This window comes from Armigeres subalbatus, chromosome 2 (assembly GCF_024139115.2).
Source record: "Armigeres subalbatus isolate Guangzhou_Male chromosome 2, GZ_Asu_2, whole genome shotgun sequence".
NCBI lineage: Eukaryota > Metazoa > Arthropoda > Insecta > Diptera > Culicidae > Armigeres > Armigeres subalbatus.
In genome coordinates, this window is record NC_085140.1 from 309,237,566 (window position 1) to 309,264,761 (window position 27,196).

Below are 27,196 nucleotides of genomic sequence, written 5' to 3' on the forward strand. Positions count from 1 at the left end.
GTGAGTTCCACTCACTACCATTGTTCACCAGTTCAAGAAGAGTTAGTACGTATTTAAACCCCTAACTCGATTTTTCCAGCAGTCAGTTCAGCCTAGGACTGGGTACCGAGGTTTTTTTTTAACTAATTGCTTGAAAAGTTGTTTCCGCTAAATACAGTCTAGCCTCAAACAAGAGGAATTCGAGTCTTTCAACTGTCTGCAAGGTAGCATTAATTATGTTTTATTACTGAGACTGCTGTTGGTAGCGGGGACTAAATACGATGATTCATTAATTACCACAACTTATTGCCCTAGCTAGAAAAATGGATTAAGCTAGGGCTCTGTTTGGTAGATCTTACACCGCAACACACTACGTCAAAGTGATCTACCGTGTTACGGGAAATGTAGAGCCATAGAAGATAAAGAAGAATCTGAATAACTATACGTAGAAAAATATCAAACTTAAAAATGATAAATCTATCTGTTGAGAAGCGTATCTAATTGAAGAATGTTTTATTATTAGCAGGGATTGCAGAAATCGCTCTCAATAGATAACGAACAACGATAAAAGAGAGGCAAAAACTGTTCCGAATCATAACAAGCCATGATAACAAATTTATCAAACTTGTATACCTACAAGTGCGAAAAAAAAGAATCGGATAGGCAGCCCCCACAGAAAAATGGTGATTCTCGCTTTGTTTTTGCTCATTTCGTTTTGGTTACTGCACAGCTGTGTAGAACAAGTTGAAATTCATCATCAGAGCCAGTGCTCCCCGCATTTGGAGCTTTCTAAAAGAAATTTATCATGGGGTATACACTGAGGATACTGGCCGTAAGATTTTCATACGACCAAACTTATGAGAATTTTTCATACGAATTGAACTATGAAAATCGTAGGATCTTTTTTCGATCAATTCTAACTCTTTATTGGGCATCCAACGAGACAGATTCTCGAAGCGCCGGTGGGCGTGTGGTGTAAACGCACGCCTCCTAATCACGACGTCCATGATTCGAAACCGGATTACACTTTTTTTAAACGAACTGAAAATATTTCATAAGATTGTCGTATGAAATGCATTCCATTAGAAAATCGTATGAAAATCAATACATTTTCTTGTGGCGAAATTTCAAAAGAGAAACGTATGATGTTCTTACGTCCAGTATCCTCAGTGTAGCCTTCCGAATCAGTTCTCTATCATGACAACTTGCGAAAAAAGTCTCTCGCGGGATGCTACATATCGTATATGTATACAGAGATGATAAGTGAGAGTTTTGTTCATTCTCTTTAGGATTCAATCCCTGTTCGTAGGAAATACTTTACAGTGTTTACTATACAAACATCAATGTTTGAATATAGAAATACATTGCAATCATTATAAGATGATCAGATCTATAATAGATTGCAGCCGCTTTTGATAAAATACCGAACAAATTAAATTTTACGCTATCATCTTGAACCTATAGGAACTTTCATCCGTGGTTGTCAGGAATACACTGAAAATAATTGAAACGGTCGATTAAAGAATTTTTGCACATGAATGTCAATGTAGGCCCACTGTTTGATTCAGAAAAGTATATCTTTTCATATTAAAGTGTTTTACCCTTTGAATTCAAGACCTGAAACACTTTCGAACTCAATTACCAGTCACTCTCCTATATCAAGTGTGTTGATTATTTCATTGAAGTGGAATACACTCGGGTTAGCCCTACTGGTCAGCAACAGTGACGATTCGATCGTTTTGGATTTGGAAATAAAGAGAATTCTGGCAGAGTCGTCAAAGTAAAATCCATACAATCGAAAGTGCTTTACACTTTATTAAAGCATGTCCTGCTTTGAAAAAAAAAATGAATTTGCAAGGTGTGGCATTATTGAAGAACTTGAAGGGCGATGGACGATCAACGTTCTCAGTAAAAAAAATCAAATCAAATAAAACTATGAATAAAAATATTAAAATCTATAGATATTTTTGATACGGTACATGCTCCCAGCGGTCCAAGCACCAATATTCCAATATCCCTTCAACATTTGTTCCATTCCGGGTCATTCAAGAATTCTAAGTAAGCACTGGCTAAGTACCTACAAGCCGTCAATACGCGTAACGGAAGATATATTTGCTCCTTTCAGAAAAGCAACATGCTCTTAGTGATCATTTGAACCAAACTGGATATGACTTGAATGTATGTTCCATTCAAGGCAATCCAAGAATTTCAAGAATTGGAGTTCATGCCTTTTTGAAGCCAGCTATTGAAGGCATATTTAATTTGCTTTAATGGATCAAATAGAGCATGAACTGTTTTGAAAAAGAAATAAACCTTTGGTTACGTGTGTGGATTTCAAGGCTCATACTCCAGGGATTTCTTTGATGGCTTGAAAGGCAAGGTTATTGAGGGCGTACCCAATTTGATTTCATGGATCAATAATATAGCAAGAGCCATTTAAATATATATGTATATATACCATATAGTAACGCGTGTAAACCTTAACGCTTATACTCCATGGAATTCTTGGATGACCTAAAACCCCTAAAACGGAACAGTTATTGAAGGCGAATCCAATTTGGTTTCCTGGATCAAATAGGGAATGAACTGATATCAACACTTTGGTTACGCGTGTAGACATCAAGGCCTATACTGCCGTGTATCGCATATTTGGCCCATATGAATAGGAAACCCAGCAAAGATGGGACAGATATGCGATTCACGGCAGTATATTCCAGGGCATTCCTGGATGAACTTTTTAAAAAGATATCAGCCTTTTGGTTATGTGTGAAGATCTTAAGGTCTTGGTTATGCGTGTAGACTCCAGGGAATTCTTGGATGACCTGGAATGGAACACTCGTTGAAGGCAAATGTTGAAGATACAAAACAGCTACTCAGTTCTTTAGGTTTCTAAGATTGCCTTCTAAAAGGTTTACTTTTGGATTACAATATTACATCGTGCCGTAAAAATAGGACCATAAAACGAAGCGCCGTAAAAAAGGGTTGATTTGATTTGATTTGATTTGAGTGTGGTTGAGTGAACTTTAGTTGATAGACGTGCTCGCACAGTTAAGACGTGTCGTTTGTTTGTCCCTTTATCTCGTACCAAATAAATTAGTGTTCGATAAAGTACTTTGTTATGGATTTCACCTCTCTACCAATACGACCTGATGTTAATATAGTAGTTTGAGCAACAAGTTGCAAAAAGATGATTTTTTCAGCACGAGCTGTACGTTTATCCAACGAGGCTTGCCGAGTTGGATAAATACTACGAGTGCTGAAAAATAGAGTTTTGCACACGCTATTTTTTGCAATGACGAAAAATGGGCTTCAATATGTTAAATTTGTAGCAAAACGGTACAAACTGATTTACTCCATATTATCATTTTCACCAAATAAATCATGTTGCTGCAGAGAACAGTTATATCCCATGCTATCGTGCCACATTGCATAGGTCGACAAGCCTTGAAGCGATAGATGAACTTGGCTTCGGAAAATTCTGATGTCATCGCCATCAAACTATTTCATTTATTACGCGACGCAGAGAATACACTATTTGATCACTTACTCAAGCTTGATCAACAAAATGTAGTCATGTAACTACTGTTCTGATGTTGGTTTTTCATTATAGCACCCAAATGACTGCTATAATAGGTTTTATGCAACCCATTTGAGTTGCATAATGGTCATTAAAGCACCCATTTGGTTTGTATGGAAAAGTAGGCCGTTTTATCACTCAATGACGTACTGTAAACCAGGTATTATGATCAGGAATTGCAAAAAAGTGCTTTTAAGAATTTATCATCAGTAATTTGATGAATTCCTTTCGATAATGCGGTTTTTATTGTTCCAAACAGAGTATGAGTAGTACAAAAAACCAAATTAATCCACCTAGCGTTGGTGGTGCCTTTCTCGCATTTAGTTAAGACAAGGGATCGGAGTCGGCTTCATGGGTCATACCGGTGGTCATGCTCTGTGGTCGAACTCGATCCTTTTATCGAACAAGTGGCCGCGCGAAGAACAACATGGTATCGTCGCTTTCGCGGCGTCGGTTCCGAGCCCGAGGACTGAAAGGGATCCTCGTCAAGGCTGGGGCAGGCGTAGGCCTCGCGTCGGCAAGTCCCTCTGTGTGCTGGCGAATAGGCCCTATCGCAGAAAGGTCAATTTGGGGTGCACGCGGCATCATCATTCTTGATACCAGTCGTGCAGAGGGAAGCAGGCGCGAAGTCGACCCTTCCCACCTTCCGAGGACATAGGGCGTGGTAAGGCCACCTGGAAAGCCGACAACGCGCTGGCACGATACCATGGTGTTCTTCTAAAAAAGCGAGTTACGATGTTCGGTGCTGCAAGGACACGCAGCTAACCTCGAGGGTGCGTTGTGCACTGGCCCCCCTTTGAAGCATTCTTCTTCTTATTGGCATTACATCCCCACACTGGGACAGAGCCGCCTCGCAGCTTAGTGTTCATTAGGCACTTCCACAGTTATTAACTGCGAGGTTTCTTAGCCAGGTTACCATTTTTGCATGCGTATATCATGAGGCTAACACGATGATACTTTTATGCCCAGGGAAGTCGAGACAATTTCCAATCCGAAAATTGCCTAGACCGGCACCGGGAATCGAACCCAGCCACCCTCAGCATGGTCTTGCTTTGTAGCCGCGCGTCTTATCACACGGCTAAGGAGGGCCCTTTGAAGCATTACTTTCTGGTTTTACCGAAGGGACTATGGGCTTGGCGGCAATGGAAACGGTTTAGCGGGTCGGGGATGTAGTCATGCCTCCCTCGGTGATCCCTAACCCCGCACTTCCTGGTCAATCCAGGATGTCTGTTGAGCAGATTCCCCCTCCATTGTTTAGGAAGAAAAAAAAAAAATACGCACGGGCAGACAGACATGTGCTCAGTTTGTCGAGCTGAACCGATTGGTATATAACAATATGGGTCTCAGAATCTTCTATCAAAAGTTTGTTTTCGGAGTGAAATGATAGCCTTTCGGTACAACTTCGTTGTACGAGAAAGGCAAAAAGCTAAAACTGCATATACCATCAATAAATTCGGGGAATACATTGGCATGGGGACTCACCCAAGTCCCGTTTACACTATTTTGACCACATTTCAACGTTTTGTTCATTTTGCCTTTCTTTATTTTATTATTAGGTTTAGGACTTTATTAGTGAACCCACTAGAAAAAAGAGTCCTGAAGAAAACGCAATTAGCAAATATCTACTATTAAAGATAAATCATCAAGCGAAAAAAAAATCACAGGTATTTGGATTCATTTTGCCTTATGGCCCATGAACCTTTTAAACAAATAAGAATGATAAAAAATATCTGTTGGCTTGAATTTATAATTTATTCGTATATGAGGAGGTTGAAGAATTTTCCAAAATCCTCTCAAAATAGATGGAGGAGGTATAACTTCGTCGGTGGTATTACAGCCCCATCTGAACACCGGGACTAGCTATGCCAATAATAACACTGGTCCAAGCATTCTATCGAAAGTTAGGTTTCGAAGTTATCTTTTAGATGCTGCGTACACTTAGTGTACGAAAAAGACAAACCAACACTCAAATGAAACAAATATATGCAAAATTAAAAACTCACCCCAAAAGCCTCGGAAAAGAACGATTAAACCTCGGTTTGATGTCCTTGCCGACGTCCTCGTTGCTAGCTGTTACGGATCCCGAATTGTCACTACCAGATGCCGCCAAAGTTACGTTCGCTGCCGAAATTATCGATTGCTGGGCACTTAAATAATTCCCGATCGCGTTGCTCAGTTGTTGTGCGTTCGTTGCCGACGATGCTGTTGACGCGTTGTTGGGAATGGGCTGAGCAAAAATTTTCGCCGAGTACTGTATCGTACTGGGTGCCACAATCGACGACTGCTGATTGATGCTAACGGAAGTCCCTGGGCCGGTAATCACAGAATTGCTACTACTACTACTGCTACTAGTTCTGCCGGACAGCAACTGTGGGGAAGATTGTTGATTGTTGCTTCCTATCTCCTGGATGCTGCTACCGCTGTTTATTTGGTTCGCGCCTAAAGGGCATATAAATTGTATTAAGAGGTGCACAGTTAGTTTGTAAATTCTACTTACCTCCGGGGTAGTTATAGTCGATTGCTTTGAGTATATCCTCAGAGCCTTCCTCAGGTACAGGTGCTAATCGTGAAAAGGAGAGAAAGTCCAAATCAAGGTCCATCAAATCGTCGAAATTTGGTTGTAGTGGCCCAAGACTTGGTTGAATGAAATCCGCTCGGCCAGCTCCGCGTGCTATGAATGAACTCTAATAAGTACCTGCGGTGTTACGATAAATTTTCAACAAATTTACCTATTTCTCTTGAGTCTGGGAACGGATACTGCGACAGTGTGGAGAAAAGGGTGTCGGTCGGCATACTATCAGTAATCATAAACAGGGGTTCACTGCTGTGAGGTGACCATTCTAGGAAATCTAGCTCACTAGTCTGCAAAGAAGCGAAAAGCATTTTATGAAAATGACAGTCTTCAATATTTAAAAAGAATGCGTTTCTGCGCAAACATTTATCGATTAGCAATCATGAGAAAAATGAGTGAATAATGAGGGTATTGCAGCTTTTCAGTATGGGTTTAACCACCATGGAGAATCGACAGATCAGTTTTTACAAATCGCAGAAATTATTAGTGAACATTCTTACGACGATGGGATACTTAATGCCGGAAGACCCAAAGGCGCCTGTATTTTGGAAATCTCTATTAGGCAATACATGCTTCATTGTATATGCGATCACACTGAAGCTGATACCAATCAGCGCAGTTTTATTTTGTATGGATCCAGCGTTGTTTCCTTATGGTCAACATGATCCTACCACCTTCTATGTTCGGTTTGCAGAAAGTTTGTATAACCAAATTTGCATGCCCGTGTTGGTCATAAATAACATTCTAAAACGACGTTCATTGGCAAAGATTTGGATGTTGTTAGAAAATATCCAAAAGCAGATTCATGTCGAATGTGCCCTTTTGCGTCGAGTTTCAATGCTAATCATTGTAATTTTGTGTATCGTGTATTACGTTGTGCATATTCCTGTTGTAGTATTAGTGTCCTCCAAAAAATTTAACTTTCTTTCCGCGGTTTTTATGGTTCTCTATATTACCGATGGATTGGGTTTCCTGTTCTACCAGATTTATGTACTGATGCTAATATGGGTATTGGAGGAGTTATTGTTTACGGTGAATTCAAAGCTTCGTGACACCGTCGAAGATTATAAGCAACTGAAGCTCGTGAAATTATTACAGCATCACAATAGCATTCTAAAGTGCGTCGCATTGGTTAATAAGTGCTTCGGAGTGTTTATGCTTATCGCAATGTTCGAAATATTTTTTGCTATAACTTGTCAGATGTATTTCAATGTATTCGCAACATGGCCGATAAAAATGACAGTGCAAAGCCTGCTCATGGCGTTACGAGGAATTACCTGGGTTGGACCACTGTTAATACTGTGGTGGGCCATGGTCATAAAATGCAACAGTTTTGCTATTGAGGTAAGTGACAAACTTGAAGTATGGTTGTTCATATTTGTTTAAAAACGTGTTTTTGTGTTACTTAGTGTTTTCCGAATACCAGATGTTGCATTGAAGAAGTTTGAATCATATTGTAAAGTAATAACCGTGGCTATATTTAGTCAAAAGTAGATAAAAACAGTGATTTCACTTTCAAATCATCTGGCTTTACGACAAGCCTCTTCCTGGCCCTTCGTTATATCATAGAGTTAATACCCTTTGCCCATAAAATTTGCATTGCTAGTAAAGAAGCATTCTAAACAAAGAATTGCTATAACAAACTGCCTGTTAGTAACACAAAATAATATGTAAAAATAGGTTGGTATTCAAATATATTAGGGTGGCTCAAAAAACACTTTTTTTAAATTTTTTGATGGGCCGCCCTTTTATTCGGTTCTATTTGATGTCCTGATGCTCTGGACAAAATTTCAGCCAAATCGGTCAACGTTTGGGCGATGCTAAATTTTTTGGATGTTTATATGGAAAAATGTATACAGAAACATCCAAAAACAGTGATTTGCAGTTGGACGGCACAATTTACGATCAAGAACCATGATACTCATTCAGTTTTTGTAGAATTAAATACAGAATATTATGCTGAAAACCGCGAGAAGATTGGAGTTTATTAGGCAAAGATATTAGCATTTTACTGGAGTGTTGTAGGGGTGAATTTATTTCTTTTCAAAGGTAAAAGAAACGAAATTTACTCAAACCCCACTGCCGTGAATCGCATATCTGTCCCATCTTTGCTGGGTTTCCTATGCATATGGGACAAATATCAGGGCTGGTAGCGATGAATGCTGTTCAAAATAGTGACTTTAGTGACCAACGATGACGAAAAAAGTGACTAAATAGTGACTTTCTATTGTAGAAAAAGTGACCAAATAGTGACTTTTGTATGAAGTTTTGAACCGGGTATAGAGCTACAAATTGATTGTAGAAGAAATGATCTACAAGAAGAGATCTATTTTTGGTGTAAGTTGTCATTAGGGTGGCCCTTCGGTGAATTTTTTTGGAAATGTATTTTTTTACCCTTTTGAGTTCATATAATTCTAAAAAGTTGTAGAGAATTTAATTCTAAGCATTTTTGCTTAATAAATATTTATTTTATCTCATATAGGTGATGTTTTATGACAACATTGCTAAATTTAGATAGGGTGGTCCCGAAAAAAATGTTTTTAGCTTTCACTTTCATTAATTCAGAATATTTTCAAAAACTGTCTTAGCATCGCTTCACGGTCTTTGGATGGCGCTTCTTTTGGTTACATAAGACGGCTGATTGCTTCATTTTCAAGCATATTATAAGCGTTTTTTCATGAAAAAGTGATATTTTTCTGAGCATTCTGCAGCTAGTATCAAATATTAGCAAAAATTTCAATCGTAATCTGAAAGTATACATGCAGGCCCATCAAATCCATGGTATTTCATTTGTCCATGTTTGTCCACTTTTGTACACCAAAAATAGATCTCTTCTTGTAGATCATTTCTTCTAAAGACGTCAAAACTCTAGCACTGATGTTTTTCGAGTTATCGATTTATGTCGTGAAATTTGACGAATCCAACCATTGTGTACTGGGAGGAAGATGGAAGGATGGAAGCAAACGATTTTTCCTGTTACTAAACTTCATGGTCTGGGTTTCATGGCCGTGCGGTTAGCGACGTCAATCGTCTAGACGCATGTGCTATGGAGTGTGGGTTCGATTCTTGCCCCGGTAAGGAGGAAAATTTTCATGATCGAAAAATTCTCCACTGGTCCATTGGGTGTTCTGTACGTTGTCTCATGCTAGGTGTTAAGTCTGTACGAGCTCTTTTTGAAGACGGTGTTCCTGTATTTTTATAAACTAGATTTTGAACCCGACGTGCTATTCTGAGGAAAATTTTGAAAATCCAATAAAACGATAATATTCTATTAGAAATCCAGAAATTCTAATAAACTTTAATTTCTCAATGGCAGACTTTAGTGGGTGGCCAAATAATTTTGAATTAAAAAAATCTTTTAAATCTAAAAATTATTATTTTTTGTTTGAATTTAGATTTTGAAAATCCGACTAATTCATTCACCTTTACACTAGTTTTTTGGCTATCTTTTCTCAATTTTCAATAAAAAGAATCTTTTTGTAAGAATATGATACTTCTGAAAAAAAATCATTCATAAAGATTCGAATTTAGTGGCCCGTGCCAGAATTACTTCTGATATAAATTGCTCTACATTTTTTTCTTTCAAGACTTTTCTCGAAGGGTCACAAGGCGGATTTAACAATCATAAACGGATTTAATAACCAATTGAACAATCATAATGTACTTTCTGTCTTCAACGCCCTTTATGGCTTATTATTCTCCCAGACGTTGAGAAACATCAAATATCATTGTCATGTGATGAAACTGAGACTGTGAACCATTCCACGGATTCGTTTAACTTTTAGTTAAAATTTGACAGTTCGATGGTTATTTCGCTGTGGTTAAAAATAACCCTGCTCCGGAGCATGGTTAGATTTGACAGTTCGATAGTTAAACTTTGTTCGCGAGAAAATTGGCGCCAAATCCATTTCGTTCCAAATAACTATCAATCTGTCAAAACTCAAATGGGTCGGCTTCGGAGTAAAATTTTAAACACGATGGGAAAATAACCATCGGAATGTCAAATTTTAACTAAAAGTTAAACGAATCGGTGGAATGGTTCACAGCCTGAGTCTGTTCACTATCTTTGTCACCGGAGGGTATTAACGCTCATCAACAGACGTGGTTCTGGTTCTAATACTCCTCAATTATGTACTCTTTACTTGAGGTTAGCCTTTCGCATTTTAAAAAATTCCATTCGTGAAGAAAAAGATCATAGTTGACATGAATCACAACACACTTCGAACTTCTTTGGTGCATATTTCACTAATTTAATATATTGCTACCAGGTAAATATTTGATTTGGATGAATAATAGGTATAAAAGATTTTTATTTTGAACTTTTTTACAATAGGGGATTCTGAAAAAAATAGTGACTTTAGTGACCATTTTCAGAAAAATAGTGACTTTAGTGACTTTTGGATGCAAATAGTGACTTTTTAGTGACTAGACTCAAAATAGTGACCAAGTCACTAAAAAGTGACTCGCTACCAGGCCTGAAATATGCGATTCACGGTAGCCCACTTCACAGAAATGCTAATAACTTAGCCGGGCAAACTCTTATCTTCTTCTAATTTGAGCCACCCTTATACCCATTCATGGATGCGATATATATGACCGCTATTATCAGGTACAAATGTGTGAGCTTGTTGTACGGGAGCGGTTATGTGGTAGACAAGTGCCTGGTTTTAGATAGATACCGATAGTTCCGATAGCATACAAATTCTGAATGTTAAAATCCATCCCATAAGAATTCACTTTAATGCTTGCTCATCTCTAGTACTCTAATTCTTATTCTCATTCATATTCCCATCCTATTGATCGCATCATTTACCAAAGTTAATCCAGATAATATATCCCTTCTTACTACCACAGTTACCTATTTTGATCATTACTGCATAAGGTCGAGATCGCCTTTGTCTGTCTCAGGCGACCAAATGAAAGTATCGTGGGCCCTTCGATAAATTTCGCACGAAAAGCAGTCATGAAGGAATGTTGTGCTTTGTTTTAAAATAAAAATTTCGAAATTATTTGAATAGATTAATGCGAAGAATAATGACTCATCGACAAAATAATCATATTTCTTTAATTCACCGAGTTGAAAGCGGAAATAAACATAAAAATAAAGCAGATATTGCACCATTTCATGCCCTATCACGGAATAAAAATTGTTGAGATTTTTGCAGCTTGCCTTCATCCTTCGCGTTTCTATAGAGATTGAGAGGAACAGATATGCTTTCATCACGTGACATCTCTCATTGGAATTGAGAAATTGCAGTACTGATCCTGAGACAAACGGGGAAATTACAATCCTTCCATAAGGACGTGGCTAGAGCCAGCCCCAAGCTCACATTGCATCATCTGGTGGCCACTAAGGGTCAGACAATTGATTTGATTTTTATCTAACGTTTAAGAATAATTTACTACAACCCAATCACAAATACTGCAAGACGTACTAAGAATTGACATGCTCACAGATATTCTGGATTTTCTTGAGTCATAAGGGAACGAGAGATTTTACTCAAATTTCTATCAGAAATCATTGACTGATAGTGTCTGATAGTAAAGTTGGACTTGCCGAACATTGTGTTTCCATTGCTTGACAAAATTTGCTGCATTAAGACTAAGATTTGTAGTTTGTAAGCGCCAACTTTTTAACTTGTAGAACTCAAACAACGAATGGTTGAACAAAGTTGTAATAAAATACAGTGCTAACGATTCACCAAACAACCCTTTGCGCAAATTTAATTCTAGCTATTGGTAAATAAATCAAACTAAATGATCGAAACCTTGGTATTATACACTGCTTTTTTTAGCTCAGATGCATTTCTCACAATTGCGTCTGGTATTTCAAGCTCTATCTGGAATAAGGGCGAATGTCGCAAGAGAGTATTCTCTTCGTCGACTTCCCCTCTTTTTAATAAAAGTGACAAGAAGCGGATTTATTTCCTCAGCATGATAGAAAACAATGCAAACTTGCATTCTGAGGAGATAAACTGCAAAGAAATCATCTGCTTGTCACTTTTATTTAAAAGAAGGGAAGTCGACGTAGAGAATTATCTCTTGCGACATTCGCCCCTTTTTTCAGATAGAGCTTAATTTGTATTATTTTTTATAGTTACAGGCAGGGTTGTTAATCGTTAATTTATCGTTATCGCCGATAAAGTTGATCGTGATCAACGTTATCGGTTGCTACGATAACGATAAATCAACTGAATTATTATCGGAGTTCGATAATTTAACGTAAGTTAACTCGATAATTTTGCGATAATGGGGTTACTAGATTATGCGAATAAAGTTGGTGTAAAATTTTGACAGAAGTCGAGAATGGAACAAATTGTTTGCGGGGAACGGGGAACTCTAGAATTAATCACCTGTCATAAGACGAGTTTAAACAATCCCATTGAATTCCACCACTTGATTGTATCTTGACAGATACGTATTTCGACCTCAACAGTAAGGCCGTCTTCAGTGTCTCGTACTTGACTCGTACGAGACACTGAAGACGGCCTTATTGTTGAGGTCGAAATACGTATCTGTCAAGATACAATTAAGTGGTGGAATTCAATGGGATTGTTTAAACTCGTCTTATGACAGGTGAAAACATTCCACTAAAAAGCTCAAAATAATTTTCTTATCTAGAATTAATGCCTAATGCCTGCTACTCTACAAAACGAAGAGAAGTGAAGTGTTTTGTTGGTGATTTAGTGATTTTTTCACTATGCAGCATAGGTGTTCCGATAAGCAGACCGCGGAAATTTGCAGTACCCAGGCGGACTTAATTCTCTGAGACAGAGACACATAAATATAAGTACGATTTTACTGAGAGCGCACGATCAATTTTCTTTGTCAATCCTTATCGTATAAGCAAGAATATTCAGCTGGAATCGGAACCCCTCGGCAATATATTGGGAACCAAGTACTAGAAATTTATTTGATCCAGCGATCTGTAGTGCTGCATTCCAGGCTTAGAGCATCATTACCGAGTAAACATACTCTCAATAGATCTCGTCACCTATTCAATATGATACGGTTAGGCTAAGGAGTTTAGTCTACACTGTGCGTGAGTCATAAAATAGTCATATATCTGCGTGTTCCAGATTTGAAAAATAAAAATTTTGTTAATCATACTAGATTAGACAGAAGTATTGACTTTAAAATTGCTATCGGATCCTCGATTATGGACAACTGCGATTTTGTAAGAAATTTAATGATCGATCAAAATAATATTAGTTGGTTAAAGCACCAGTCTAGCGTACTGTAGGGTCATGGGTTCGAGTCCCATCGAAGGGAAAGTGGTTACCTCCAATACATTTTCCAAATCAATATCTTCCACATAACGTACATATTCACATATGAGTTTTCATAACATTGTAAATTAACGTCCAAGTCGGGTGGTTTAATCCCCGGAAATAGGCAATTACCTTTGATTGAACTGAACTTGAGTTGCGTGCTCTTGCCTACGCAATGCGGTCGGGTCTGAGCTTGACGACCGACTGGCAAATAGCTTACACAACCTCACTTGATCAGTACCGTTGCTGATGAAGAATGTATAGCCGCCAGACATTCTAAATACTCACGCTCCTCTAATGTGGACGTGTACAATACACATGTGGAAGTATTGGCTTGAGAAATGGATTGCGAGTGATTTGACTATGCGTCCAATTTGGGAATCTCGAGCTCGTTCAGTAGCCGCTTGGTTGCGAAGGCCGACGGAGGTCCTTCGTAGCTTAGTTGGTTAAAGCACCAGTCTAGCGTACTGTAGGGTCATGGGTTCGAGTCCCATCGAAGGGAAAGTGGTTACCTCCAATACATTTTCCAAATCAATATCTTCCACATAACGTACATATTCACATATGAGTTTTCATAACATTGTAAATTAACGTCCAAGTCGGGTGGTTTAATCCCCGGAAATAGGCAATTACCTTTGATTGAACATAATATTTTGGTCAATTCGGTGACCTCCTTGAATCCCAATTTAATTCCAGGATTTAAAGGCGTTTCTGAATATTGTAAGGCGATACAATGCTTAAAATAGATATTGCAAACCCAACTTGTGAATATTTGTACTTTTAACTGTAGTACACGTTACAGTTAACTCGATAATTATCGATAAATCAACGAATACTCGATAACGATAACGTTAATTCAACGCTCACTTCATCGTCAACGAAGCATCATCGTACAATCGTTATCGTATGTGGATTCCCTGACAGACAAAGGGGAGAAAACCGCAACAACTGGCGATAATCGTCACCAATGCGATGTCTCACGACACCTGAGTGGAGCAAGGAAGAATCCGAGGATTCCAATGAAAGACGCGACAGATCACTGTCAGTTACTCACCGACCAACAGATCAGCTGTAACGTTGTGCTAAGCCCAGCAACTGGCGGGGCATCATGTTACAGTACATTGTTCTTAAAGTTCTGTGCAAAATTGTCCTAAACTATATCGGAAAAAGGTTTCGATCGTCAGTAGCACGAACATCTGTGGAACGCCTTTACACGCAAGAGAGTTCCGGACGAAATCGAAGCGCAATACGAAGTTGTAACGTGCAGAGTTTTGTATAACGAAGCTTTGTCTGGTTGAAGCTGGGGGAGGCAAGAGTGTATTCTATTTGCGTTACTATTTTTGTCTTTATTTTCGTGAATTTCTTATTTTTTGGTTCGGTATTTACTGGTTCTTCACGCATCTACGCCACTGTGCTTATCATAATCGTCAAAATCATGGTGGGTGCGATTGACCTGGCATCAAACCGCGGGCAGCTTATTAATATGGAGTACCTAAACAACTTCGATTTGGTTGATGATGTTGCTACATACTAGCGCAACGGCGCTCTGAGTTTGTGTAAGCTAAACAACCTGGCCGAACGCTCCTATATAGTACGCAAATCGTTTGATATAAACACAAACAACCCTTACAGGTTTACGATATCCGGTTACGAAAACTTTCAATATATTTACGTTTAAAAATTCGGGCCTTGTGGCCTCACAACTGGACCTCGAATGCTGAGCTCTATCAACGATGCCATAAGAAACCGATATCTACATAAATTGGAGAGCGTCAATGGAGGTAGTACGGCCACACATTACGAAATGATGATGATGATGATGATGATGGTCCCGCCACATACCCCTACAAAGGTTTGAGCTGGACGAGTTATCTTAATAATATAATTAAATAAGATCAATGTAATCGGTTTTGCAAACAAACGATCCGATTGTATATACAGATATAAAATCCAAAATAAAATTCCATACTGTACAGCAAAAATAAATTGGTAAAATGAACTAAAGAACTACACCTAGAATTTTTGTAATCAACAGTAGTGATACATGGAGCTCATCAAAAGCTAAACTTGTGAAACCTCTCGCACAGATTTCAAAAGCTCCGCCAAACATCGCGTTCTTTTCACAAACCAATATCGCAATCTAAAACTCACATGTATTTGAACATGGATCATTAGGTTCGACAACCAAACATCAAAACTTGTGTAACCGCTCCGTCGATAACAAAAGTTTCGGAATAACCGCGAGTACAAAATAATCTACCAGAAGGCTTACTACTAATTCAAGAGCATGATTCAACAGTTCGAAATATGCAAGTTTTAAATAAATTCAAAATCATTCATATCTGTAATCCGCGCGCGATGCTCAAACTTTTGTAGACTACACAAAGAAAGGTTCAAAATAAACTACGTCAATAAATTAAAATCCATCATCATCATCGAGGCGAACGTTATAGCTTATTAATGCCTCAATAAATAATAAAAATAAAATGGTCCATAAAAATCATCCGTTGTTAAAAACTTCGTCAAGATACATGTGTTAACGGGTAAAAAATTGCCGGGTAGCTGTTCAAAAGCAGCTTTGACGTGTGAAATACATTGTCTCTTAAACTGTGTTAGCGTGACTACACGTTTGATGTGTGAGGGCATCGAAATGAACACCGATATACCTTTAAACAACAAAGGGTTATGTGAAGCGCCATACCGAAAATAGGGTGTTCTCACATTATCCGCGTGTCTAGTATTATAACTATGAATATCACTTCCTCTTTCAATTCGATCACACAAATATCGAGGCAAAGAGCGGAGACGAAATCTGTAAGCAAGCGCTGAAATGGAATCTGGCAGGATATCGCAGCAGAGGCAGACCCAGTGGCTCGTGAAGACGCAGCCTTAATAAAAACATAAAGGAAGTCGACAAGAAGCTGGTCTGGGCCCAGGTCAAGACTAAAGCGAGCAGCCGTCCAGGACGAAGTTCTTCTACTATGTACCACTAGGGGTGCTCATAACACATGAGTGAGTTAGTGAACCGTGCACCCAGAGAAATCCCGCATATTATCGCATCCGAGATCATGACACCCGCTCAACTGTTGCACCGTAATTTTCCGGTCGATTGGACTGGAAGCAGAGTATCTTAGTTAAGGTGCTCAAAAAGGGTGTCCTGACCCAAGTACCGTATAAGCCGTATATTTCGCCAAATCGGCCATATAGTGCTACTTTGATGCGTATAAGTTTTAAATAGCCGTATATTGGCCCTATATGGCGGTTTAGCGTAATATAGTGCTAATGGTTACTTGGGGACTATATGCGATAACTGGCGAGGCATCATGTTGCTGTGTACTGTTCTATGCTAAGTTATGCTTGCCCGGATTCAGCAGAAGATCGGTGCGACACTCCGGCGGCAGAAAAAAAGGTCGAATTCCGTGCCAGAAGATATTGTGTAGACCCTATTGACCAGTGGTGGAAATCTGCGAACCTTACTCACAAAACAAGAAGTAGGCAATGCAAATGACTCGCGAACATTTGTTTTGCCTTTTTCTTGCCTACCTACTTCTCGCAGAGAAAACAAAAAAACGAACCCCGAAAAATGTTCGTGAAGCTTCGCGAGTCATTCGGGTTAGTTTGCTAAAAGTCATAAAACAACCTCGGAACTTATTTCTCACAGATGTTCGAGCAAGAACACACTTGTTTATTGTTATTGTGTTTATGTCAAGTCAAATCTATCCATTGTATTCGAAGTAATCACAAAAACTCGCGACCGAGTTTTTACTCCCGAACAAAATACAGCCCAGCTTTTTGTTTTTGCTCTGCCCGTACTCGCGAACAAAGGAAGCGCCAGAAAAATGCAGGCAGTAGGTTCGCGCGAGTGTGGCATTTTTGGTAGGCCCAATTACACTCTTTTCTTACTCGTGAAGCGAGTATTTCCACCACTGCTATTGTCTCGCTTTGTATAATCCTGGAGCATGTTCACGAACTCCAAGAGTACCTTTATTTGGTTTTCATTGACTACGAGTTTCTGGAAAAATCATCGGCCTCACCGAGGCACAGTACGAGACTTTCTCGTGCAGAATGTTGCACAACAGGATCTTGACAAGATGTATTCTATCTAGTAGGTGCGATTGACCGTGAACCAAACGGCGGGCTGCTATGGCAGCCTATAACCATAGATCAGTTGAACGACTTGCTGATGACGTTGCATTCGTACCTCAACGGCGCTCTGATAAGCAAAATTTGCTCAACGACTTTGCCAAGCGGTTCTCATCGGCAGGTTTAGTAATCAACGTCAACAAAACCAACAGTCACCTGAATCTGAGTATATTACCCCAAAGTGAAATCTTTGCTGCTATACGTTAATGAAACATGGTGTGAATCAGCAGAGAACGCTCTACGACTGCAGGTGTTCATGTGTCTACAATACATAATTCGTGCCAGGTGGCCTCACAAATAGAATTTTGTTTCGTTTTTGATTTTTTTCCAAGGGGAGACCCTTGGCAGAAAAACAATGTTTTTTCAATAACTTTGGAACGCAATGACCGATCGGGCCAATTTTCAATAGGAAACAACTAGACAATCCGCGTCGACTGCAACTTGTTGCGAGCAAATCGGATAATGCTAAGTACCAAAAAGTGTGTCTCACATTTTTGTACACACACACACACACACACACACACACACACACACACACACACACACACACACACACACATACAGACATCACCTCAATTCGTCGAGCTGAGTCGATTGGTATAACACTATGGGTCTCCGAGCCTTCTATCAAATGTTCGGTTTTGGAGTTATCCTATAGCCTTTACGTATACTTTGTATACGAGAAAGGCAAAAAAAACACTCTGTAAACAAGATTTTTTTAAATTTGCTTTTGAAATGATTGATATTCGTGGTCATGGAACTTTGTGGTCTGCTAGCAGGATAATTCGATTGAAAGAAAAAAGACACAGCAAGAAAGATGGATCAGTCAGGAAAAAATGATGCGGTCCATTCGTGTGACTGACGACATGCGGCTATCGCAATGAACCAAGCAAACTCTTCGACGTACTGTACACGTCACTTCGCACTTTGTTTGACATTAAAAAGATGAAATGATACGTAAAATGAAATTGTTATCGTTAGTCATCATTTAATATTTATACCAAATGGCAAAGAAAAGCATTATTTACTGGAGTAGTTTTTTACGCGGGGAATGCGTACCACGTAAAATGAAACCGCGTTCCAAAAACCGCATAAAAACGACTACAACGGAAATTTTAGAAAACCGCCTGAATTTTTTAAACCGCTTGAAAATCCCTAAAACCGCGTAAAAAGTGATCCCAGTGTATTGCAAAAAGTATTACTTGACAATGTTCTTATTACCGTTATTTAAAGAATACATCAAACTTTGAAACGAGCATTCTCTGTTCACTTGTGGAAGTATGCATTTTCATCAGTTATTGAGCTATTTGACAAGAATAACGAACGCAATCGGTTTGACTGCCCTGTCCTACAACGCAAAGTATGAACAGTTTTATCCAATAAGCGAGTTCGCGAAGTTTGTCTACGCATCGCTCAACACGGGCCTTCTACTATCATTTGGCATATGGCTTACTTGCCACATTAGTGAATATCGGAAGATGTTTTACGCATTTCAAAGCAGCATAACTGCTACGGCTTCCTATATGGTGGACAGTTACCTCTACATAATACAGGCATTTATGTGTGTAATAATAAATTTATTTAAAACCAAAAATCACGTGACACTATTTAATCGAATTCTCGCAGTGGACAAAACTATGAAGGAGCAATTATTCTACCGTCCCAACATAGCTGGACTTTATTCAAAGGTCAAAACTCGACAGTTAATAGCAGTAGTTGTTTACTTCGGGTTAAATATATCAATACTGTTTGCTTTGAAGGGCATAAAGCGCGAAAATTCGATTCCATTAAGCTGTGTTGTAGGATTTAGTAGCATCATGGTGGTATGCAATATGTACTGCATACTATCTTCCTCGATTGCAGAAGTAATAGGTAACAAGTTTAGTTTCTTATCCCGTTTGATACACACCCGATTTGAGAAAGGCTGTTTGGAAACATCGTTCGATGAAACATACGAAGAACTTATGCACAGTTTCGAATGCATCGATCAACTACATAACATTGTCTTACTTTACGTTAGAGCCTTCGGTATTTGTCATGTGATGTCAGCACTGACAATGTTCTGCGAGACAACACTGCAGGTATTCTTTATGTGTGAAAGAATATTGCAATCGAACAAATTTATCAGCGACAATGAAACGGAAATGAAAAAAACAGTATTGGATGCATCGTGGATGACTTACCAGTGGTTTACGTTTATTTACATGGTTGCGGTGTTTGATAATTTGAAGAAGAAGGTACGTATCTGTTTATATATTAGAAATTTTTCGAGAAAGTGCAGAAGTGTTCCTGGAAGCAATTCAGAAGCTTTTTTTTCGGAAAATTCAGAAGATTTTATTGAGTGAATTAGGGTGAATATCCAGGGAAGAATTGTCAGAGGAAATTTAAAAACAAATTACGGGTTTAAGAATGTCTTCGAGGCAATGAGTAAAATCAGAAAGACTAGGAAAAATATTCCTGAGAGGTTCATAGGATTTTTCCGGCAAATTTTTCGGGAAAAATGTAGATTTTTTTAAAAAGTTTCTCAGAAAACAAACATAGAAAAAAATCTGACGGAGAGCACCCAACGATGTTCTTCAACAGATACCTGCATTTTATATTTCTAGCATAATGGCCTCATATTTGGATCTCGTCGGTGTCTCTACAAGCCGATAGCAACTGAAATTTGGGAACGCTAGAGGAAGATCTTGATAACTTATTCATCAAGGTAGCTACACCCAACCAGCGGATGGCAGATTTTATTACAGTTCTGCATAAGAACCTTACAGAAACTGTATTATCATTGGGCATATACAATTTCGGAAGATTTTAATTCAATTGTTGTATTGAAATAATACAGATTTGTATTATTTTAATACAATATCTGTATAAAAAGCTTACAGAATTGTATATGCCCAGATTTTATACAATAATTGTCAGATTCGTTTTTTGGGTGTATGAGATCTAAGACTATAAATTATTAAATCTAGACCAACATTTGAAAAGGGCGTAACAGCCAAAATTTATTCCTTCTGATTCTTCTTCCACATATAAAGCTTTATATGTAGACAAAGAATCAGAAGGAATAAATTTTGGCTGTTACGCCCTTTTCAAATGTTGGTCTAGAAATATTGTTATACAAATAGACGCAGGACCTCTAAATATAGTATTATTTTGTAACTGAAAATAACTTCTGCGCATATCATAATAAATCGTCATAATGATTTTCCTTCACGGGGCAAGAGCCTCTTTTTATAACGAAAAAATATAATTCAACCCCTGTGTGTAATAAAGAAACACATCGTTCTCATTAAGTTGATTATTATGACAAGATCCAACAAACCAAACTAATTTAATAAAACTATTCCTCCATACTACACACCACATACATACTGTCAAACATTATCAACGAGGCAATATATTAAATAACCCTGAAGCCTTAGTTTGCCCAGTTTTCAAACATTTCCGACAGCCAACAGTTAGCTCCAATGGATATTTCCAAAGTTATCGACTACAACTTCCAATACACAAACTTTTTCTGCCTAACTGCAATAGAGTACGACAACCAGATAAAAGTGTTTGTCCCGAAAAAGTTCAAGTATGTCCGTATCGTAATCCTGTGGACATGTGTAACGGCGGTCACAGTTACGTTTCTGGTCCATTCCGGTCATTTTGAGGATCAGTTTTCCATACTGGAATTTATCATTCGAATGTTTCGTTCGGCAGCATTCATTACCGTGAACATTTTGGCAACAATCAACGGAATGTCCAACAATACAATGATAGCGAAAGTGCACAATCATGTGCTGCTCATCGAACGAGATCTGTCGAAGCAGTTCAAACATGAATTCATCTACGATGGGCTTTATAGTTCCGTACGATGTGCCATGTATTTTGCAATTTTCTTCTACTGTGTCGTAGTGAGTGGAACATTTTTGGTTTACAATATTTTAATCAACGATTATACATTATTCCTACCATACTCACTAATGAGTGTGTTAACGATTCCCGTAATAGGTGAAAGTGTCCCGTGGCTAACAGTATTGTGGCTGATTCGGCGTCAATTGATATTTGTAAGGAAGACGATCCACTGCATCATTTCCCGGAAGTGTTGTCATCGTGATTTACTTATTTTTTTAAATTATTTAGCACGATTTGATCACATGCAACTGATGTTCATGAAATGCATTGGAAAACCGTTGGTAACGATTTCACTGTTTTGCTTTTTGAACGGAAGTATGCATTACTACAGCTTATTGCAATATCTTTTGCATCCCGAGGGAATAACACTTCGCGATACTTTTTATTATTTATCCTCAACGGTTTGGTTGCTGTCGATACAGTTCCAGCTGGTGGTGTTGGTCATTGCCATTGATAACGTCACTGAACAGGTAATTAGACTTCAATGATTACAATTTTACCCTTCCTCGAACGGGTCCGCGACGTTAGACATAACGGATATTTTATAGGTAACGTCCATTACGTTATGTCTGACCCCCCGTCTCACGAACACTAAAGAAGAAACAGTCAGAGGCGCATCCACGTTCCGAGTCGTGGGTAGGACAAATGTGAAATGCCAATTTGGGCAATAGTTCTGATATTAGTATTAGCATTAAGCGATTCGCATGATTCGTAGGTGTTACAAGCCCAGACTATTGTATGAGAGTAGTAACACTTCCATCCGTTACCACAGATATTGATTTTGGACTAATCACTATCTCTTAGATGGAAGCAAGGCACTCTCCAACAGTCGAGATCTGCCCTGGCCATTGCCTTGTGAATGCTGGAGGGGAAATGATTATAATTATAATAAATTACTAGTTGGACACCTATACTTAAGAAAGGAGCAGACCTCTGATATGTGCCACGGGATTGTTAGTTTGAAAGTTAGTAGAAATCGTTTTGCTAAAACAAAAAACACAGAGCAAACTGAGACATACAGAATAGCAAAGAGACGAGCCTGCGATCGAACTCAAGATCTCCTGCTTATAGGCAGAAACGATAGCCACTAGATCGCCAAGCTTATCTCCAATTTGAGCAACAGCTCTCGTGTTGAGAAATCGAAAATAATCAGTACTTAAAAAGTGCTTGTTGTCAGTATAGAACTTGCGTTGAATTCAATCATAAAACGAGGATAATTTGCTAGTTTTGCCACTAGGTTCAGCAATTTAACTCATATTCTTATTGCACTGAACATTTTTTTCGCTATTAAACATTGTTTTATATAGCTTTTCATCGAAATAAAAAACATCGAAATTTCGTATGTACAAAAATAGTGCGGGTAAAATGAACACTGCCTGGTGGTAAAATGAACATCGCTTCTAAAACCCTTTTGAAACATTTAATTTTCTTTTTTTAACTCAATATAACTCAATATAACAATATAACTAGTTAAGATTATGAGAGCCTTTTGAAAAATCTGGTATAACTTTTAAAAAGCTCTTAATTATCAATATAATAAAAATAAGATTTTTTTTTTGAAATGTCAGTTATTTTTAAATTAAATTTACATATTCAAAGTTTTATCTTGGTTATTTGATATGGTTTGTTTCTTGAACTTCCTTATCAATTGCACAACTTTTATCATAAATTTGTAAAAGTTTGATACAAGTGTTCATTTTACCCCCATACGTGCCTTGTGATAAATAACTCTTCCTCTAACTATACAAACCAATAATTTTACTATTTACCCCTGCAACATCTTTGTGAAGGCTGTCCTATTTGCCGCTGTGGTTAGAACAGGTTTGAATCAATGTTATTATGAATTTATTAAGAATTAAAGCTTACGGAACATGGTTAAAAATTACATCAAACCTTATTTTTACGGCCTCGTTTGATATTTTGGATAGTAATAGCTATTCGTTCGGTCTCAAAACCAAAATATTAGCTCAGGTACCTTATTTTATTTCGAGGAAAACGTGTGCATGATTAACATATGCCTAAATAGTGTTTTAATATAAATATAGCCAACTGTTCATATTACCACCTCTACCCCTACTAACAATTTGAGGAAGTTTCCATGATTTCTATGACAAATATTGGTTTTTCAAGTATATACAAGGATTTTCAGAAGGCTTGACATATATCTTGAATTCTTACAATTATTGAATATCTTCACAAGCTACTTTACTATAAAACCGTCAAGCTCGAACTGAAATCGATCATCTAAATCAAAATCAACTAAACGATTTACAGGTCGAAATAAACAACCCGAGCAAGATCAGGTAGATTCGTCTATTCTATCTTCTTCTACTATATATAAAAATGAGTTTACATTTCCTTTGAGGCAATATAACTCACAAGCGCATGGACCGATTTGCAAGATTTCCTCACAAGGCATGGACTGATCAGCTAGCAGCGGTTCTCAACCGTTTTCTTGAGTGGTACCCCTTCAGACCATGGCACAGCTTGAGGTACCCCCAGTTTTTTTTTAATTTATCGGTAAGCTCAAATGTAAAAGTGGGAGTTCGATTTTCATTGGGTTTTTTATCAAACCTATCATTCAATATTTAATTGAATTTTCAAAAACATAATTTTGGGCTTCTGACGAATTTACGTACAACGACTTATCCACTTTCAACCGTGCTAGCAATCAAAATTTTTATATTAAAATGAGTTAACTTCAACTTTAATTGTAAAACGAATGCGTTATAAAAATGTGAAATTTCTACAGAAATTAAAAGATGTTCGGTGTTTTAGAAAAATAAAACAGTACTTCTGATGCAAGACCATGATGAAGGAGACTGGGTTCGATTCCCGGTTCAGTTCAGAAAGTTTTCTCGACTGGGCAGTTTCATTGTGCCAACAATGCAAAAATAACAACAAAATTCCGAACCATCGCAGTTAATAATACAATGCCAAGGAAAAGTAATAGAACTTTAAAAATTCTACAAGGATTTTAACTAGGTTAAGAAAATATCTTTAAAATATTGAAGCCTGATTAAATTTTAGCAATTCTCATCAAAAATCTAGAAATGAAAAGGACAATGTTAGGTGTCAAGTTAGGTGATCAATATTTTCTGTTCTCAAAAACAGGAGTTTTTGAAAAGCTTTTGAGAATTTAGAATCTTAGGATTTAAACCATTCCGCCCTCGGCTTTTTTCAAAGATTTCAAGAGGAAGGAATCATTATTGAAAAAATGCTAAAACAAAAGTTATTTGGCATAGCTAACATAACATTAGTGGAAACCGAAGAAGAAGTTTTGATTGTAAATCAATAGTTATCTGCTTGTTTTCAATATTTTAAGTATTTGTGCTCAAAATTGATTATGTTTGCAGTCTAATGTAACCATAAAGATGTGCCAAACATTGCTTTTTGTTGTCGAAACAATTCGATGAAGGTTATTAGAAAGTGCAAAATTTAATGGTGCTCCACAGACAACATGCGCGGGAAAGGGTCAAAGCATTGAGTGACCCCAAGAAACGGGAAGTTGATGTAAACATTGCGTTTTCATTGAAGATTGACAAGAGAAATTTTATTCACCTTAAGCAGAAGAAAACCAGTTTCCTTAATTTGTTTGAAAACTGTTTCTGTGTTGAGAAAATATTATGTTTGATTTGATTTTGAAGGAATTTTAACGACATCACGAGACAAAGCATTATTGTACGAAATGAAATATTTATAGGGACACGGCAGGTATTTCCGTCCATCGTCGTAGGGGTTAAAACCAACGAAAGCAACGTACATTTGCTAGAACTGCACTATAGCAGAACGTTTCTCTTGAGCTTACGATTTGGTACGTATGAGTTTTACAAAAAAGCGTCTCCTTTATTGGTTTTCGAGACTATGACAAACAGACGAAAATACCTGCCGTGTCCCTATAAGATCATTAATAAAAGTTGTAAAAGCTTCAATTGTAAGGTGCATATTTAGCATAAATTTACAAAATTGATTAAAATTACTTATGGAAGAGTGAGGAAACACCAAAACTGAAAATTCAGCATGTGTCAGTTTTGCTGTTGGTGACAAAATCGAAACAAAATTTATTTTCATTTTTTTAATTCATTTGACAAAAATGAGTTTATGCCTTGGAAAGGCGAAATACGTGAACGTTACCTGTTATTTCTTGTCGAAAATGCTTATAGAATCCTTCACAGGTACTCAGAAGTCATTCATGTTAAACTACAGGCGGTGAAAGTTATTTCACGAAAATCATTGTTGTTTGCAGTAGGGTAAGACACTCAGATCACTACCTCGTTGTCAGTAAAATTCGATCATGGTTGTTAACTGTATCGAACGAATGATCATAGCGAACGATGCGTTACAATATCCAGCGATTGTCGGCGGAAGGAGTGTCGGCTGAGTACCGCCAGAAGCTCGAACGTATAAGTGCAATCAACGTTAGCGACAACATCAACGATCTATGGGAGTCGATCCATGGAGCGGTGAGCACAACAGCACGAGAAGTGGTATGCACTGCACAAAGGCGACCTAGGGCGGGGTGGTTCGATGTGGAATGTCAGAGAGTGACAGACGAGAAGAACGTTGCCGGAAGCCGGATATCGGGTACCCGATCGAATAGAGATCGGTTCAAGGAAGCAAGAACAGCCGAAAAAAACAACCCACCGCAGGAAGAAAAAAGAGTATGAAGAACAATTGTTTAGCGAGACACAGGAAAAAATGGAGCAGAATGATATGCGGAGGTTTTATGAGACTGTCAATGGCGTGCGAAGAAAGACAGCGCCATCTCCCGTCATGTGCAACGACCAAGAAGGGAATTTTCTGACAGATAAAATCGAAGTGGCTGCCAAGTGGAAGCAGCACTTCGAGACTTTGTTGAATAGTAGAAGTGACGGAGCATCGGTGAATAGAATAAATATTAGCGACGATGGTCAAGCTGTGGAGTCGCCTACACTAGATGAGGTTAGAAAACCTAATAAAGAGCTGAAATAAGGCTGCTGAAAAACAATAAAGCTGCGGGGAAGGACCAGCTCCCGACTGAACTTCTCAAACATGACAGTGAGCAGCTTTAAGTTCTGCACAATATTAAGTCGAAAATATGGGAAGACGAGGAATTTCCTGCTAGCTGGTTGGACGGCCTCATTTGCCCTCTCTTTAAGAAAGGGCACAGACTGGAGTGCGCCAATTACCGAGGAATGACCCTCCTTAATTCGGCGTACAAAATTATGTCCCGTATTCTGTTCAACAGTTGAGACCGCTTGAAGAGTCCTTCGTCGGCGTATACCAAGCAGGTTTTCGTGAGGGTCGATCAACGACGGATCAAATGTTTACCCTGAGAAAAATCCTTGATAAATTTCAGGAGTACAACTTGCAAACACATCATCTGTTTATTGATTTCAAGGCGGCGTACGGTTCAGTAAAACGGAATGAATTATGACAAATTATGGTTTTCCGGCGAAACTGATACGGTTGATTCGTAAACGTTGGACGGATAGAAATCAAGTGTAAGGGTTGCGGATGAAATATCGACGTCATTTGTTACCTTAGATGGATTGAAGCAGGGTGATGCACTCTCGAATCTACTGTTCAATATAGCGCTCGAGGGAGCGATTAGGAGAGCTGGCGTGCAAAGAATCGGTACCATTATCACAAGATCGCATATGCTCCTGGAATTTGCGGACGATATCGATATTATCGGGATTGATCGCCGTACCGTGGAAGAGACTTTTATGCTTTTTAAGAGGGAGACAGCGAGAATTGGACTCATGATCAATA

The 27,196-nt window shown here is 38.3% G+C and overlaps 2 protein-coding genes across 10 annotated transcripts in view; one reads left to right on the plus strand and one right to left on the minus strand.

Annotated features, from left to right (window-relative positions):
• LOC134212567 (ATP-dependent RNA helicase DDX47) overlaps window positions 1-27,196 on the plus strand; it is an 85,299-nt gene that overhangs the window by 35,190 nt on the left and 22,913 nt on the right. The window lies entirely within an intron of this gene.
• Window positions 1-27,196, minus strand: part of LOC134212565 (carbohydrate-responsive element-binding protein) — a 182,562-nt gene that overhangs the window by 9,465 nt on the left and 145,901 nt on the right. For all 9 annotated transcript variants that reach the window (XM_062690549.1, XM_062690547.1, XM_062690546.1 and 6 more), the window contains 3 exons: window positions 6,286-6,418; window positions 6,054-6,227; window positions 5,560-5,995 (listed from right to left, as the gene is read on the minus strand). In XM_062690549.1, coding sequence (XP_062546533.1) covers window positions 5,560-5,995; window positions 6,054-6,227; window positions 6,286-6,418 — 743 coding nt within the window. The remainder of the gene's footprint in view (window positions 1-5,559; window positions 5,996-6,053; window positions 6,228-6,285; window positions 6,419-27,196) is intronic.